The 15758-nt window shown below is 41.7% G+C and overlaps 1 protein-coding gene across 1 annotated transcript in view; it reads left to right on the forward strand.

The window, feature by feature from the left end:
* Window positions 1-9181: 9181 nt before the first annotated feature.
* LRIT3 (leucine rich repeat, Ig-like and transmembrane domains 3) overlaps window positions 9182-15758 on the forward strand; it is a 63488-nt gene continuing 56911 nt past the window's right edge. The window contains exon 1 of the mRNA XM_077278943.1: window positions 9182-9354. Coding sequence (XP_077135058.1) covers window positions 9239-9354 — 116 coding nt within the window. The 5' untranslated portion in view covers window positions 9182-9238. The remainder of the gene's footprint in view (window positions 9355-15758) is intronic.

The following is a 15758-nucleotide window of genomic DNA, read 5'->3' on the forward strand; positions in this document are numbered from 1 at the left end:
ATTAAGGGACCCCCTAGACAAAAAAGCGGACGGGTTCCTAAGACATACCTGGGAAGCAACCGCAGGGGGGTTAAAACCGGTAATCGCAGGAACTTGTGTTGCACGCTCTCTCATAGTCTGGTTACAACAGATAGAAGACCAGTTAGAAACTAAAGTACCGAGGGAAGAAATTCTAACCAATATAACTATGGCTAAAGGGGTGGCAGCCTTTATAGCAGATTCTTCGGCAGACTCTGTGAGGCTAGCAGCTAGAGCTGCGAGTCTATCTAATGCGGCTAGACGTGCTCTCTGGTTGAAAGGGTGCCCGGGCGACTTGCCTTCAAAGAATAGACTTTGTTCCATACCATGTGATGGCCATTTTCTTTTTGGACAGAAATTGGAAGATATTTTGGAGAAAGCAGGGGATAGGAAAAAGGGATTTCCTCGCTTTCCAGTGGACATTAGAAGGCCCTATTTTCGGAGGGGGAAATTCAGTAGAGGCCGCCCCCCGGGAGATAGAAGGAATTGGGATTCCAGAGACAAAAAAGGATCTGGATACATGTTTAAGGGTCCCTCAACATCGGCAAGAAAACCCTCCCAATGACGCCAGGCTAGAGGTAGGGGGAAGACTCTCATTCTTTTTCCCAGCCTGGGTAAAGATCTCCCCCAGTCATTGGACTCTGAAGGTTGTCAAAGACGGCCTAAAAATAAACTTTGTTCATCCACCGAGACAGACTTTTGTTTTGACTTCCCAAAGAAAATCCCCGGAAGAGCAGCTAGCTTTTGAAGCAGAGGTACTAGAACTGGTGTCAAAGCGAGTTCTGGTAGAAGTCCCGGGGGTGGAGGAAGGAGAAGGTTTTTATTCACCTCTTTTTTTGATACGGAAACCAGACGGGTCATTAAGAACTATTGTCAATTTAAGAAATCTCAATCGGTCGGTGGTAAACTGCTCCTTCAAAATGGAGTCGGTAAAAACGGCGATAAAGCTCTTGTTCCCAAACTGCTTCATGGCGACTATAGATTTAAAGGACGCCTACTACCATGTCCCAATCCATCGGGACTACCAAAAGTTTCTAAGAGTAGCAGTTTATGTCCAAGGTATTCTCAGGCACTATCAATACGCTGCCCTCCCATTCGGCCTGTCTATTGCACCAAGAATATTCACCAAGCTTATGTCAGAGGTCATGTCCTTCCTCCGTTCTCGGAATGTGGTTATAGTTCCGTACCTAGACGACTTCCTTGTAATAGGAAATTCAACAGTACACTGCCTGACACAAATAGAAGAGGTCACATCCACGCTAGAGGTGTTAGGTTAGAAAATAAATCTCGCCAAGTCAAGGTTGACGCCGGAGTTAGTTCAGTCCTTTCTGGGCCTGGTTCTGGACTCCAATCGTCAACTTTGTCTCCTACCAGAAAACAAACTGGTCAAAATTCAAAATATGGTGGAGTTGGCGATTCAACACCCGGTAATGGCATTGAGGAAAGCTATGTCCCTATTGGGTTCACTGATATCTTGTATACCCGCGGTAAGATGGGCGCAGTTTCATCTAAGACAGTTGCAGTGGGAGGTCCTGTCAGCACAAAAGTCGTTAAAAGGGCGTTTAGAGGGGAAGCTACGACTGTCACTGGAGGTAACAGATTCCCTAAAATGGTGGACAGTAACAGATCATTTGGCGTCGGGGGTCCAGTGGGTAACTCCGATAGAGCAGGTCGTCACCACAGACGCAAGCGGTTCAGGATGGGGGGCTCATTTAGGAACTCTCTCAGTTCAGGGGTCCTGGTCTCAACTAGAATCTCAGCAGGCGTCCAATTTAAGAGAATTATGGGCTGTAGCGAGAGCCATAAAACATTTTCTCCCTATCCTTCGGGGTCACCATACCAGAGTCATGTCAGACAATTATACAGTGGTAGCGTACATCAACCACCAGGGGGGGACAAGATCCCCTTCCCTTATGAAGTCAGTATCTGTCCTTCTACATCTAGCGGAGCACCACCTACTATCCCTCTCTGCTCTTCACATAAAAGGGGTAGAAAACGTAAACGCGGACTACTTAAGTCGCAGGACACTAAGACAGGGAGAGTGGTCATTGAATCCCCGCGTGTTTCAACAGATAGTGCAGGCCTGGGGCACACCTGTAATAGATTTGTTTGCCACTCTACACAACAGAAAAGTGAACAGGTTCTGTTCGTTAGACCCGAGAGAAAAACCTTTTGCGGTGGATGCTCTTCATATCCGTTGGAAATTCAGTCTGGCTTATGTTTTTCCGCCGATAGTGTTGATTCCAGCAGTGATAAGGAAGATCAGAATGGAGCAGGCAAGAGTTATTCTGATTGCTCCATTTTGGCCGAAAAGACCTTGGTTTTCCCTCCAAAGGCAGATGTCATTAACCGATCCGTGGATCCTACCAGAGATTCCGGACCTGCTCACTCAGGGTCCAATATGCCACTCTCAGGTGAAGGGCTTCCATCTTGCAGCCTGGAATTTGAGAGGGCATTACTGAGTCGGCAGGGGTTTTCACCAGGGCTAGTCTCCACCTTGTTGAAAAGTAGAAAACCGGTCACGTCAAGAATCTATGGTAGAACATGGAAAAAGTTTCTAGATTTTTCAGGGCAACCTTTGGGGGATGAGGCTCCTGTGGGTACTATTTTAGAGTTTTTACAAATGGGTTTACAACTAGGGTTGGCAACCAATACGCTTAAAGTACAAGTGTCGGCGATAGGAGCCTTATATAATTGTAATCTGGCCTCCAATAGGTGGGTGTCCCGCTTTATAAAATCTTGTAGTAGGTCTAGACCGGTGGTAGTTCAGAGGGTTCCCCCATGGGATTTGAATCTGGTGTTAGAAGCTCTCACTGGGAGTCCATTTGAGCCTTTACAGGAATCTTCAGTACAAAACCTTACTCTTAAAACAGTGCTTCTGGTAGCGTTGACATCAGCCCGTAGGGTGAGTGACTTGCAAGCCCTGTCTATCTCTCCTCCTTATACCCAAATATTTGATGACAGAGTAGTACTCAGACCAGATCCGGTATATCTGCCGAAAGTGGTACTTAAGTTCCATAGGAGTCAAGAAATTGTGTTACCATCTTTTTGTGATAATCCTAAGAATCCTGGGGAGGAAAAATTCCATACACTGGATGTGAGAAGAGCTATCTTACAGTACATATCTTTGACCAGTCAGTGGAGGAAGGATCAGTCCCTATTTGTAGCTTTCCAGGGTAGCAAGAAGGGATATCGGGTATCTAAAGGTACTATTGCTAGGTGGATTAGGGAGGCTATTTCCTTGTCCTATTCTTCACGTGGTACCCCGGTCCCTGAAGACATCAAGGCTCATTCCACCAGAGCTGTGGCTACTTCCTGGGCAGAAAAAGCAGAGGTATCGATTGATCAAATTTGTAAGGCCGCTACCTGGTCCTCACCGTCTACCTTCTTTAAACACTACCGACTGGATCTATCCTCCTCGTCTGACCTTACCTTTGGTAGAAGGGTGCTACAAGCGGTGGTCCCTCCCTAAGGTGGTTCTTTCTCCAAAAATCTCTCAGGTGTGCTGTCATGGGAGACAGGAAAACACCAAGGTTACTTACCGGTAGCCGGTTTTTCCGGAGCCCTTGACAGCACCTGTATATTCCCTCCCTTCTTTTTCACCCTTTGGTGCGCACCTTTTAGCTGGGTGTTTTTTTGTTATTATTATGATGTGGTGGTGGATTGCCATGTGTACTAACCAAGGGGGCCTCTCATGCTCTGAAAACCAACTGAAGCGAGGGAGAGGTACCGCCCTTTTATTTCAGTAGGTTTCCTGTCCCGACTGGGCGGATCCCTCTCTCAGGTGTGCTGTCATGGGCTCCGGAAAAACCAGCTACCGGTAAGTAACCTTGGTGTTTCTCGTATTCTTTGTAATATTAAAGTGCGCCTGTCACCAGGTTTTCTGATATGAGATATGGCCATCACCTTTCAGGACTGGTGTACAGCATTCTATAATGTAGGAGAAGAAAACTGACTTTTATTATACTCACCATTATTATAATCATCTCAGGGGGAACTGCTATGATCTCATTGAGATCAGCAGAGTTCATGGGCCCGCTCTTGCTGCGGCGAGTTATTCTCTCCTGCTCTTCAGCCTGAGTGGTCACACACTGGTAAGCAAATGTCGCAAAGATGGATTACGGCATGGGACACTATGGATTCTTTCAGCTTCGGACAGGTGAGGGATATTGTTTTTTATTTTTTATTTTTTTTAAAGTGCTTAAGGGGACTATGGCTTCAGGGTGTTAGGTGTTAAGGTGAGTATAGCGTTTTTTTTTTAATCTTATTCTTCATTTTAAACTCAATGTTGACAGCGGGGGCTGAATAAAACTCTCAACATTGTCTCCTGCTCACAATGATCGCAGGGAGAGCAGACAACAACGATGTGAACTTTTTCAGCACCCGGCGGTTGAGAATAGCGCGAACTGTTCCGGCTTTTCCTGCCAAAATTACGTTTTTTTGGTCGCCACGACATTGCATTAAAATGCAATAACAGGCGATCAAAAGATCATATCTGCACTAAAATGGTATCATTAAAAACGTCAGCTCGGCACGCAAAAAATAAGCCCCCAACTAACACCCGAGATCACGAAAAATGGAGACGCTAAGGGTATCGGAAAATGGCGCTTTTTTTTTTTTTTTTTTTTTTTTAGCAAAGTTTGGAAATTTTTTTCACCACTTAGATAAAAAAGAACCTAGACATGTTTGGTGTCTATGAACTCGTAATGACCTGGAGAATCATAATGGTAGGTTAGTTTTAGCATTTAGGGATCCTAATAGACAAGCCAAACAAAAAACCAAGCAGACTGATATACAGGTGCAAAAAGTTCATTTATTTCAGTTCTACAATGCAAAAAGTGAAACTCATATATTATATAGAGTCATTACAAACAGTGATCTATATATAGTGTTTATTTCTGTTAATGTTGATGATTATGGCTTACAGCCAATGAAAACCCAAAAGTCATTATCTCAGTAAATTAGAATACTTTATAACACCAGCTTGAAAAATTATTTTAAAATCCGAAATGTTGGCCTACTGAAATATATGTTCAGTAAATGCACTCAATACTTGGTCAGGGCTCCTTTTGCATCAGTTACTGCATCAATGTTTCGTGGCATGGAGGCGATCAGCCTGTGGCACTGCTGAGATGTTATGGAAGCCCAGGTTGCTTTGATAGCAGCCTTCAGCTCGTCTGTATTGTTGGGTCTGGTGTCTCTCATCTTCCTCCTGACAATACCCCATAGATTATGAGGTTAAGTTCAGGTGAGTTTGCTGGCCAATCAAGCACAGTGATACTGTTGTTTTTAAACCATGTATTGGTACTTTTGGCAGTGTGAACAGGTGCCAAGTCCTGCTGGAGAATGAAATTTCCATCTCCAAAAAGCTTGTCGGCAGAGGGAAGCATGAAGTGCTCTAAAATTTCCTAGTAGACGGCTGCGCAGACTTTGGTCTTGATAAAACGCAGTGGACCTACACCAGCAGATGACATGGCTCCCCAAACCATCACTGATTGTGGAGACTTCACACTAGACCTCAGGCAGCTTGGATTGTGTGCCTCTCCACTCTTCCTCCAGACTCTGGGACATTGATTTCCAAATGAAATACAACATTTACTTTCATCTGAAAACACCTTGGACCACTGAGCAACTGTCCAGTTCTTTTCTCCTTGGCCCAGGTAAGACGCATCTGGCTTTGTCTGTTGGTCATGAGTGGCTTGACACAAGGAATGCGACACTTGTAGCCCATGTCCTGGATACCTCTGTTTGTGGTGGCTCCTGAAGCAATATCTCCAGCAGCAGTCCACTCCTTGTGAATCTCCCCAAAATTTTTGAATGGCCTTTTCTCGGTTATCCCAGTTGCTTCCTCACTTTTTTCTACCACACTTTTTTCTTCCATTCAACTTTCCATTAATATGCTTGGATACAGCATTCTGTGAACAGCCAGCTTCTTTAGCAATGACCTTTTGTGGTGTTCTCTCCTTGTGGAGTGTGTCAATGACTGCCTTATGGGCATCTGTCAAGTCAGCAGTCTTCCCTAAGGGTACTGTCACACAGTGGCACTTTGATCGCTCCGACGGCACGATCCGTGACGTTGCAGCGTCGCTTGATTATCGCTCCAGTGTCGTAGACTGAGGTCACACTTTGCAATGCACGGCGCTGGAGCGATAATTTCATGACGTAGTTGCGATGTAGAAGTCATACGGGACATTGGGAATATCGTGCACACCTTTGTTACACGCTGCGATCATGCCGCCACAGCGGGACACTTGACGACGAAATAAAGTTTCAAACGATCTGCTACGACGTACGATTCTCAGCGGGGTCCCTGATCGCAGTAGCATGTCAGACACAGCGATATCGTAACTATATCGCTGGAACGTCACGGATCGTGCCGTTGTAGCGACCAAAGTGCCACTGTGTGACAGTACCCTAAGACTTTTTAAACGCTTACAAAGCCTTTGCATGTGTTTTTTTTGTTAATTATTCTGATTTACTGAGATTATGGCTTTTGGCTTTTCATTGGCTGTAAGGCATAATCATCAACATTAACAGAAATAAACACTTGAAATAGATCACTCAGTTTGTATTGACTCTATATAATATGAAATTCACTTTTTGTATCGAAGAACTGAAATAAATTAACTTTTTGATGATATTCTAATTTTGTGAGAAGCACCTGTATAGTTTTGTGGGAAAATATTAAGTATAATTTGTGCTCTTATCATATTATCCTCTGCTCCTTCCGGGATTTTTGGACCAATAATCCCAGAAGGAGAAGATTATTTAATTTAGAACACAAATTATACTTAATTTTTTCCCACAAAACTAGAGATAAATCTCCTCAGCTCCTTCTGTTCTGTAACATGATGTTTGCAGATTGGATAGCATTTTTAAGGGGTCAGGTTCCTTTTAAGTATTTCCACATCTAGAAATTGATGAGCAGACACAGAGCTGGTAACAACTAGTACGATACAAATATTCTTGGTATGTGTTAGGTGAAGGCAGAAATGAATTATAGCAACTACACAAACATTGCACACGATATGAGATGTTTACTGAAACTTGGAGAACTGACACATCTTTGCTAACTCACGGAACATGATGGCTGGCTGTGAAATGAACTGAATTTCATTCAATGGGTAATATATAAATGACTGAGCAGTCATGGCCACAAGTTTTGAGACTGACAAAAATTATGTTTTCGGAAAACTGGCTGCTTCATTGTTTTTGGTTCTATGGTTGCAGAAGAACAATTCTAAGCATTTAATAAGTTTTTATACTGCTATTGACAAATAAATGAAGTTTATTCAGGCTCAATAGAGTATTGATTCTTATTTTACAAGGCTTCTGTAATCCACCCTGGCAGCTGGATATCAGCTTGTGGGCCAAATCCTGACTGATGGCAACCCAGTGTTGCCTAATCAGTGCTTGGAGTTCACCGCAATTTATGTGTTTTTCTTTGTCCTCCCACTTTCTGAGAATTGACCACAAGTTCCCAATGGGGTGGAGATCTGGTGAGTTATCTGTCCATGGACCCAAAATGTATATGTTTTGTTCACTGAGCCACTTGGATATCACTTTTAACTTGTGCCATAGTGCTTCATTACTTCATCACCAAATTTCTCCTGGATCATTGCGAAAAGTTGCTCCTGAATGATGTGCATGTTAGACTCACTAGGTGAGGTGGATCTACCAAGCCCAAGGTTCGGGTGGGTGCACAGGCGTCAGTGCAGGAGATAGGATGATGTCAAAGGACAGGAGACCGCCAGCACATAAGCAGAGTGCGGGAGACGCAGGCAGGCGAAGGACGTCAGGAAACTCCAGGCAGGTGGAGTGCAAGAAACCGCACGTAGGCGGAGGACGTCGGGATAACACAGGAAGATGTAGGACCCCAGGAAACTGCAGGAAGGTAGAGGACCTCCGGAAACCGCAGGCAGAAGACATGCAGGAGACTGCTACCAGCAGCTGAGCAGATCAAGGCATGTAGTGCAAAACAGAGTCTAGCAACACTCAAGTCTTAATGCAATACCAAGACACAAGGGTGTGTCTCAGTGAGTCTTATATATGCCGGGCTGATGCTCACATGTGAGCATGCCAGGCCATCTGCAAAGCCCGACGAGGAGCACCGCGGATTTTAACAGACCAGGGTGAGGGAAGCATAACACAGATCGAGAACAGTTGTGTAACATTGTTGATCCCATTCTTTTTTCATGGCAGTGTTGTGAAGCCACTCTCTTGGTTGAAGAACAACCCCACACATGCACGGTCTGAGGATGCTTTACTGAATGGTAGCACTCACTTTTACTACTGGAGATAATCATTCTTCTAAATGTGCTAAACAGTCTTAAGGGGGCTTCTTCAGATAACATAACATTACCCTAGTCTACTGCAGTTGCTACAGAGTTATTTTCTCTGATGAGATGAGTTGATCTTTAAAATTTTTGGGGCGGATAAAAAAAAGTAGTGTGAAAAATTAGCACTTATGTTGTGTGGGTATTTTGTGTAATCAAAATGTGAAATTGAAAATGTTTTTAACAATGTGGTTACCTGATATTAAAAACTTAGTTAAAAATTAAAGATTGTTGAAAGCCTAGAATCTGCTGCTATGCGTAAAAGAGATCAGTCTTATATAATCATAAAGGTTAATTCGCTTGGAAGAAGTCACTGCACACCTTCGTTAGCAGCGCCTATGTCGGCACCGTACTGACCTTAGCAGATGCCAAGGCACACCGAGTCTGGGGAGGGGAAATTCATACTGTACAACTGTCATCCTGAGAATCGGCAAAAGAGAAGGGCTGCTGTAAATCTTTCACCAAAGGGCCCACATATACTTAGAGTCTCTCCAGTCATGAAAAGTTTATTTTATTCTCCTGTGACATTGGTAAATGCTGATACATGCCTATCTGAAGATACTTTTTACAATTAAATCAGTACATAAATCCACATATCCAGGCACAATTCTAATATTCATTTTTTCACCAGCATAAGCTGTATTTGATGAAATAAAACTTGACATTATATATACTGTATGCTTATATGTGCATACTGTGACCCTGCAATCCTCTGAAGAACACACTTGAAGGTTAAGTAACTCTAGATCTCTGTTAATCTCTTGTAATCTTCTATTACTAAATGAGTGTATACCATCCCAGCATTATTTCTCAGAAAGCCACTTGCATGGTTTGGACAATGAGGTCTCAACATTGGTTGACTTCCTCCTAATTGCTCAGAAACCATGATTTTCTATATATTCTTTTATTTTGCTGTCCAAGCTATTGCCAAACTTGAAGCATTCTGTCCTTCACAGTGCACTTGTATATTTCATGGGAGAAGTGATGGGACTGGGGCAAGGTAAGTACATTACAGATATTATCTATAGACATCACAAATGTCATAGTTAGACACAGGAAAAATATATATTTGTACCGTGTTAGCCAGTAGATATAAAAAAAATATTACAATTTGAGAGTCCTCAGTGGTTGATACCTTTTAATGGCTAACTGCAAAGATAGTAACAAATGGCAAACTTTCCAGACTACTCAAGTCTCTTCATCAGGCATAGAAGTTTGTTATTCTATGCCTGATGAAGAGACCCCAGTAGTCCGGAAAGCTGCTATTTATTACCATCTTTTCAGTTAGCCATTAAAATGTATAAATAACTGAGAACTTCCAAATTTTAATAGATTGATCATGGATGGATGAATATATAGATAGATCATGGATGGATGAATATATAGATATATAATGGATTGGAAAGCCAGTAGCAGAGAACATGATGTTATTGCGGCATGCTAAATTTAATGGGGTGCACCAACTATTTAAATTGTATGGTTCTGGTAGACCCTTGATGGAAAAGTTGGGTGTTGTTAGCAGCAAAATTATCACTCAAAAATATAGACCCAACAACCAAAGAGGCTTGCATTATGCAACATTTCAGCTTTAGGGCTTCAGATAAAAATGCTACAAATGTTATGCCTCAGAAAAACAAAACAAAAGAATGTTGATATCCAATGTTTTAGCTTGACTATCTGTCTGGCCACTTTTAATCCCTCGACTGACATCTGCCATTAATAAAATAAAAACAGTCTTTGGACTGACTGCTATGTGTGTTGCCACCTTTCTGTTCTTGGACGGGATAGTACGTCCGAGGTCAGAACCCCCACTTTGATGCATGGGAGCTTCGGCAGTGAGCCCGCATCAAAGCCGGGACATGTCAGCTGACAGCGGTGTTTAACTAGTGCCTTCGGCCATCGATCCGGAAATGCGTGCATCGCTGACCCCTGTCACATGATCGGGAGTCAGCGATGCGTCGGCATAACAACCAGAGGTCTCCTTGAGACACCTATGGTTGTTGATGCCGGACTGCTATGAGCACCACCCTGTGGTCGGGGCTCATAGCAATGCAGTAAATCTACTACATAGGGGAGATCTGAGCTTCGCTCCTATGTAGCAGAGCCGATCAGGCTATGCCAGCTTCTAGCCTCCCATGGAGGCTATTGAAGCATGGCAAAAGTAAAAAAAAAATGTTTTAAAAAAATATGACAAAAGTAAAAAAAATATAAAAGTTTAAATCACCCCCCTTTTGCCCCATTCAAAATAAAAGAATAAAAAATCAAATATACACATATTTGGTATTGCCGCTTTCAGAATCGCCCGATCTATCAATAAAAAACAAGGATTAACCTGATCGCTAAACAGCGTAGCGAGAAAAAAATTCCAAACACCAGAATTACGTTTTTTTGGTTGCCACGACATTGCATTAAAATGCAATAACGGGCAATCAAAAGAACGTATCTGCACAAATTCGGTATTATTATTATTATTTATTATTATAGCGCTATTTATTCCATGGAGCTTTACATGTGAGGAGGGGTGTACATAATAAAAACAGGTACAATAATCTTGAACAATACAAGTTACAACTGGTACAGGAGGAGAGAGAACTCTGCCCGCGAGGGCTCACAAGCTACAAATCATTAAAAACGTCAGCTCAGCACTCAAAAAATAAGCCCTCACCCGACCCTAGATCACGAAAAATGGAGACGCTACGGGTATCGGAAAATTGCGCATGATTTTTTTTTTTTTTTTTAAAGCAAAAAAGTCTGGAATTTTTTTTACCACTTAGATAAAAAAATAACCTAGACATGTTTGGTGTCTATGAACTCGTAATGACCTGGAGAATCAAAATGGTAGGTCAGTTTTAGCATTTAGTGAACCTACCAAAAAGCCAAACAAAAAACAAGTGTGGGATTGCACTTTTTTTCAATTCGTTCAAGAGTACAACATGTTCCGCAAAAAAATAAGCCCTCACATGGCCATATTGATGGAAAAATAAAAACGTTATGGCTCTGGGAAGGAGGGGAGGGAAAAACGAAAACGCAAAAATGAAAAAAGCTGGGGTCATGAAGGGGTTAAATCAGAATGTTGAGTAGTGAGAAAATGAAAGCGAGTCTGTAAGCACAAAATGACTGTTCAAACCAAGCACCGGAACTGTAAGCAAAGGTGAACACAGCATTAGCAAGCCGACATTGAATGTGTCCTGAAGCAGTGGTCAAACTGTACAGTTTCCCATCCAGACTAATCATCCTACCTGAAGACTTTTGTGCAGGCTGATATGTAGTGTGATGTATTTGTCAGGATGCCAATAAAGAAGTCACGCTATACCTCTTGGTTTTTTTTTGGGTTTTTTTTGTTTTTTTTTACCAAGCACTGAATCATAGTGCACACTTAGTGTGGCCAAGCATGTCAGTATACCTTTCCATCTATGTCTTCCATTCTCTTTTTTACCTTGATTGGCAACCCTGGTCTTACTGAACTTAGAAAGGATGGCGACAGATGGAAAGCAGATAGATGGGAAGGTGCACCAAACTGTTTAGTCTTGCCAAGGATGCACAGAGCTCCTGCGCTTGGTTTGAACCGACTTTTTGTGCAGATAGACCTCCTTTTTGTTGACTTCATGCTGTGCACCTTTCGGTTTCAGTTATATGGGTGAGGCTGTAGCCCTAAATAATCATTGCTGTACTCAGTACACAGTTGTAATTCCACCCACTGTTTGTGGTCTAACGTTCTGCATTATGTTGCAACTACTGTATTTATAGGGAATCCGTCAGTAGGATCAACCCTCCTAAGCTGTCAATATGGGCATGTAGGTCATAGGAAGCTGAATAACATGATATCTTGATATCAGCAATCTGTTGTCCACGGCTATGAGCCGGACGCTGATCTGCATGAGAATCTGCCTCCAGAGATTATTGTAAATATAAGAGGGAGTTACCTGTGTGATGTGTAATGGCTGCTCTCTGCTCTCCTGATCTCACTGCAGAGCTGTGTGTGATTATACCTGACACATCTGCAGATTCCTCTGGGCTTCAGCTTCCATCTCACAGGCAGACACGGTTGCAATATTGGTGCACTAATGCAGAGCTGGAATGGAATAAAGGACTAATTATGGAGTGTTGAGATGGAAAGCTCGAACATAGAACTGCTACTCGACACAAAGAAAAAGATATTGACCACTGTCAGGTACAACTGGAACACATTTGAGATGGATGATGACAAATTGGAAGTTGTAAAGTACTTCAATGTACTCGGATCAATGATAACTCAAGATGCAGTGGCGACACCATAAGTCAATAGCTCTGGGCAAATAAACAATGAAGTCACTGAACAAATCTTCAAATCGAGGAACTGGCAATAAAGACACGGCTCTACACAAAGTTTTTGTCGTTTCTGTGGTAACATACAGATGCGAAACCTGGACAAAAAATAAACAAGGCAGAAGAAAAATCAACGCCTTTGAAATGTGCTGGGGAAGGATGTTATCAATATCATGCATATAGCAAGAAAAACAAACAAATCAATTTAGGAAGAAATCAAGCCAGAAATGTCACTGGAAGCAAGGATCATCAGTCTATGACATACTCCTACTTTGGACACATCATACGGAGAGCAATTACTGGTAAAGGACGTCATGGTTGGAAGACATCAAGGAACAAGGCGAAGAGGAAGACCAGCAACCCGATGGCTTGATACTATCAAGATAATGTCAGAGAAGACCCTGGTAGGCCTATCTAGGCGTGGACAAGATTGATCTTATAGAGCGTTTATCCTTCAAGTTGCCATGACTCAAGATCCAGCCAAAGGACATTAAATAATAATAGTGAGAGCTGCAGTAAATGTGTTTGTAAGGAAACAAAGTTCAGTTCTACTCTCCTGTGTTAGTTGCATGTTTCAGACTGGTAATGCTCCCTTTTATTAAAAATAATCTCTGTAGGCAGAATTTGATGCAGATTAGTGATGAGCGAATATACTCGTTACTCGAGATTTCCCGACCACGCTCAGGTGTCCTCCGAGTATTCTTTAGTGCTCGGAAATTTAGTTTTTATTGCCGCAGCTGAATGATTTACATCTGTTAGCCAGCATAGCCCCTCATGTACTTATGCTGGCTAACAGATGTACTGTAAATCATTCAGCTGTGGCAATAAAAACCAAATTTCCGGGCACTAAAAAATACTCGGAGGACACCCGAGTGTGCTCGGGAAATCTCGAGTAATGAGTATATTTGCTCATCACTAATGCAGATCAGTGTCTGGCCCATAGCCCTGAACAGTTAATTTATGTAAAAGAAAAATGTGGATTTTTCCTGCAATAAGACATTGGATCACAGATATCACTGTATCATTTTATTCAGCTTCCTATGGCCTACATGCCCATATAGATGGCTTAGAAAGGTTGATCCTACTTACAGATTCCCTTTAACGTGGACTATAACTTAGTGTGACCATGAACCTGGTGAATTTTATGTCTTCTTTTATTATACACGCTTCATAAATAGGATAGCTTGAAAGTCTTTTAAAAATGAACACCTTATTCACTTTTTTAGCCAAATTTCAGCCAGAATTAAAGAGGACAGATAAGTACAACTTACAGATGGCTGAAGGTACCATCACTGGGACCCCCACCAAAGGCGTGGTCAGATGGACAGATGGATTACTCGAATATCACATCTCAATTCTCCTGACCTGAGCATGACAGGTACATAGAAATATATGCTGTCACGCTGAGCTCAAGAGAGTCCGAGGATTGCGATGCGATCCTAGCGTAAGTAACATGGCTGTGTGATTGTGCACTAATAATGAGAATGGCCCCTGGAGTGTTACATTCAAGTCGTTCAGAATTCGAGTATGCACACCAACAACAACAAATATTTGTATTGTTCTTTTTCCACAGTGGACTCACAGCGCACACTGCCATATTGCTAGAGATTGAGAGATTGTGGAGTGTGGTCAAAACACCTCCTCAAGAAAACTACAGAATTGTTCTTGGATTGCATGAAGTATTGCAATTCAACCTTATTGATTTCAACGGAGTTGAGCTGCACATTTTGCGGTGGCTTTCCAGGGGGCCTTTTTTAGCTTGTAAGCATCCACTAGTGAGCTAACTGAAGAATGGTCAGGTCACTTCTTGTATCTGCTTCATGTCTTTACAAATATGAAGCTGTTAAAAGAATCTCAAATACTGAACATTTATGCACAGCCGGTCATACATTGTAGTGCATATGTTCATTCTTTTTAACAGTTTTTTTTAACACTTTTTAAGGTGGATTATGGACTGTACCAGCCTGAAAGACACCGTTGGCACATACCCTGAGGCCGGATTCACAAAAGTTTTTTTTCCTGTGTACAAAAACTGACTGATTTTTATCCTCTCTTGGTTCTTGTTTGAGAAAAAAAGGATTTAGATTTTCTCAGCTTCTCTTAACAACCAGTTGGTGAAAAAAGGAATTAACTGGAGTGGGCGAGTTTGATCTGCAAATCAGATCAAAATCAGACTTGTGAACCAATGATCAGCAACATAAAAAACAAGTAAATGGCCCAAAGACAATGATAGGTATGTGTTCTATCTGCAAAACAAACAGAACACATACATACTTGGAAGGATGAATGGAGCCCAAGGTATCTTTCACATGCTTTCAATTTTAGCTTGTGCAAAATAGAAAAATGTTATTTACATGTGTTTTTCCATGAATTTTTGTTGCATTTTTCAACTACAGAGAATAAATCTAGTACTTTTCATATTTGTTTACCGATTTTTTTACCGATTTCAAGCAAACTCCTGATTTCAAACAAACTTCTGGCTTCTGTATTGTAAAAGTGCAAGGAAAGATATCAGCCAATTCCACAAAACACTGCATTTTTTTTTCATAAAAAAAAACACTACAAACCCAATTCTTAATTTGTGTTTTTTTTCTTTTAAGTTATTTTTCTTTTCTGTCTTATGATAATAGTTGCCCTTTTCAGTTGCTGTTTTTGGCGCTAAATTCATCAAAATTGTTCAAGCAATTCATGAATTTGGCACAAAGTAAAAAACGGTCTTTTTTTCCTGTCTTTGACTGGTTTTACGACTTTTGAGGCCAAAAGTCACAAAAATATGCCAAACGTTTTAGCGCACTCAAAAATACACCAATGGGGAACTGTATTGAAATTGCGCCAAATTTTGTGACTTTGAAATAGTCTTAAAGAATGGCACAAGTAGAAATAGACTTAAAGAAAGACGCAAATAGAAATAGATTTAAAGAAAGGTGCAAATAAAAATAGACTTAAAGGCACAAGTAAAAATAGACTTAAAGAAAGGCGCAAATAAAAATAATAGAACAAAGCAAAGTCCAGCTCACCATAGTTGACATCTCTGAATATTCGGAGCACGGAACCGCTGTGTCAGGGCGTGGAGGGATCAAAGAAAAAAGGAAAATCCAG

This window comes from Ranitomeya variabilis, chromosome 1 (assembly GCF_051348905.1).
Source record: "Ranitomeya variabilis isolate aRanVar5 chromosome 1, aRanVar5.hap1, whole genome shotgun sequence".
NCBI lineage: Eukaryota > Metazoa > Chordata > Amphibia > Anura > Dendrobatidae > Ranitomeya > Ranitomeya variabilis.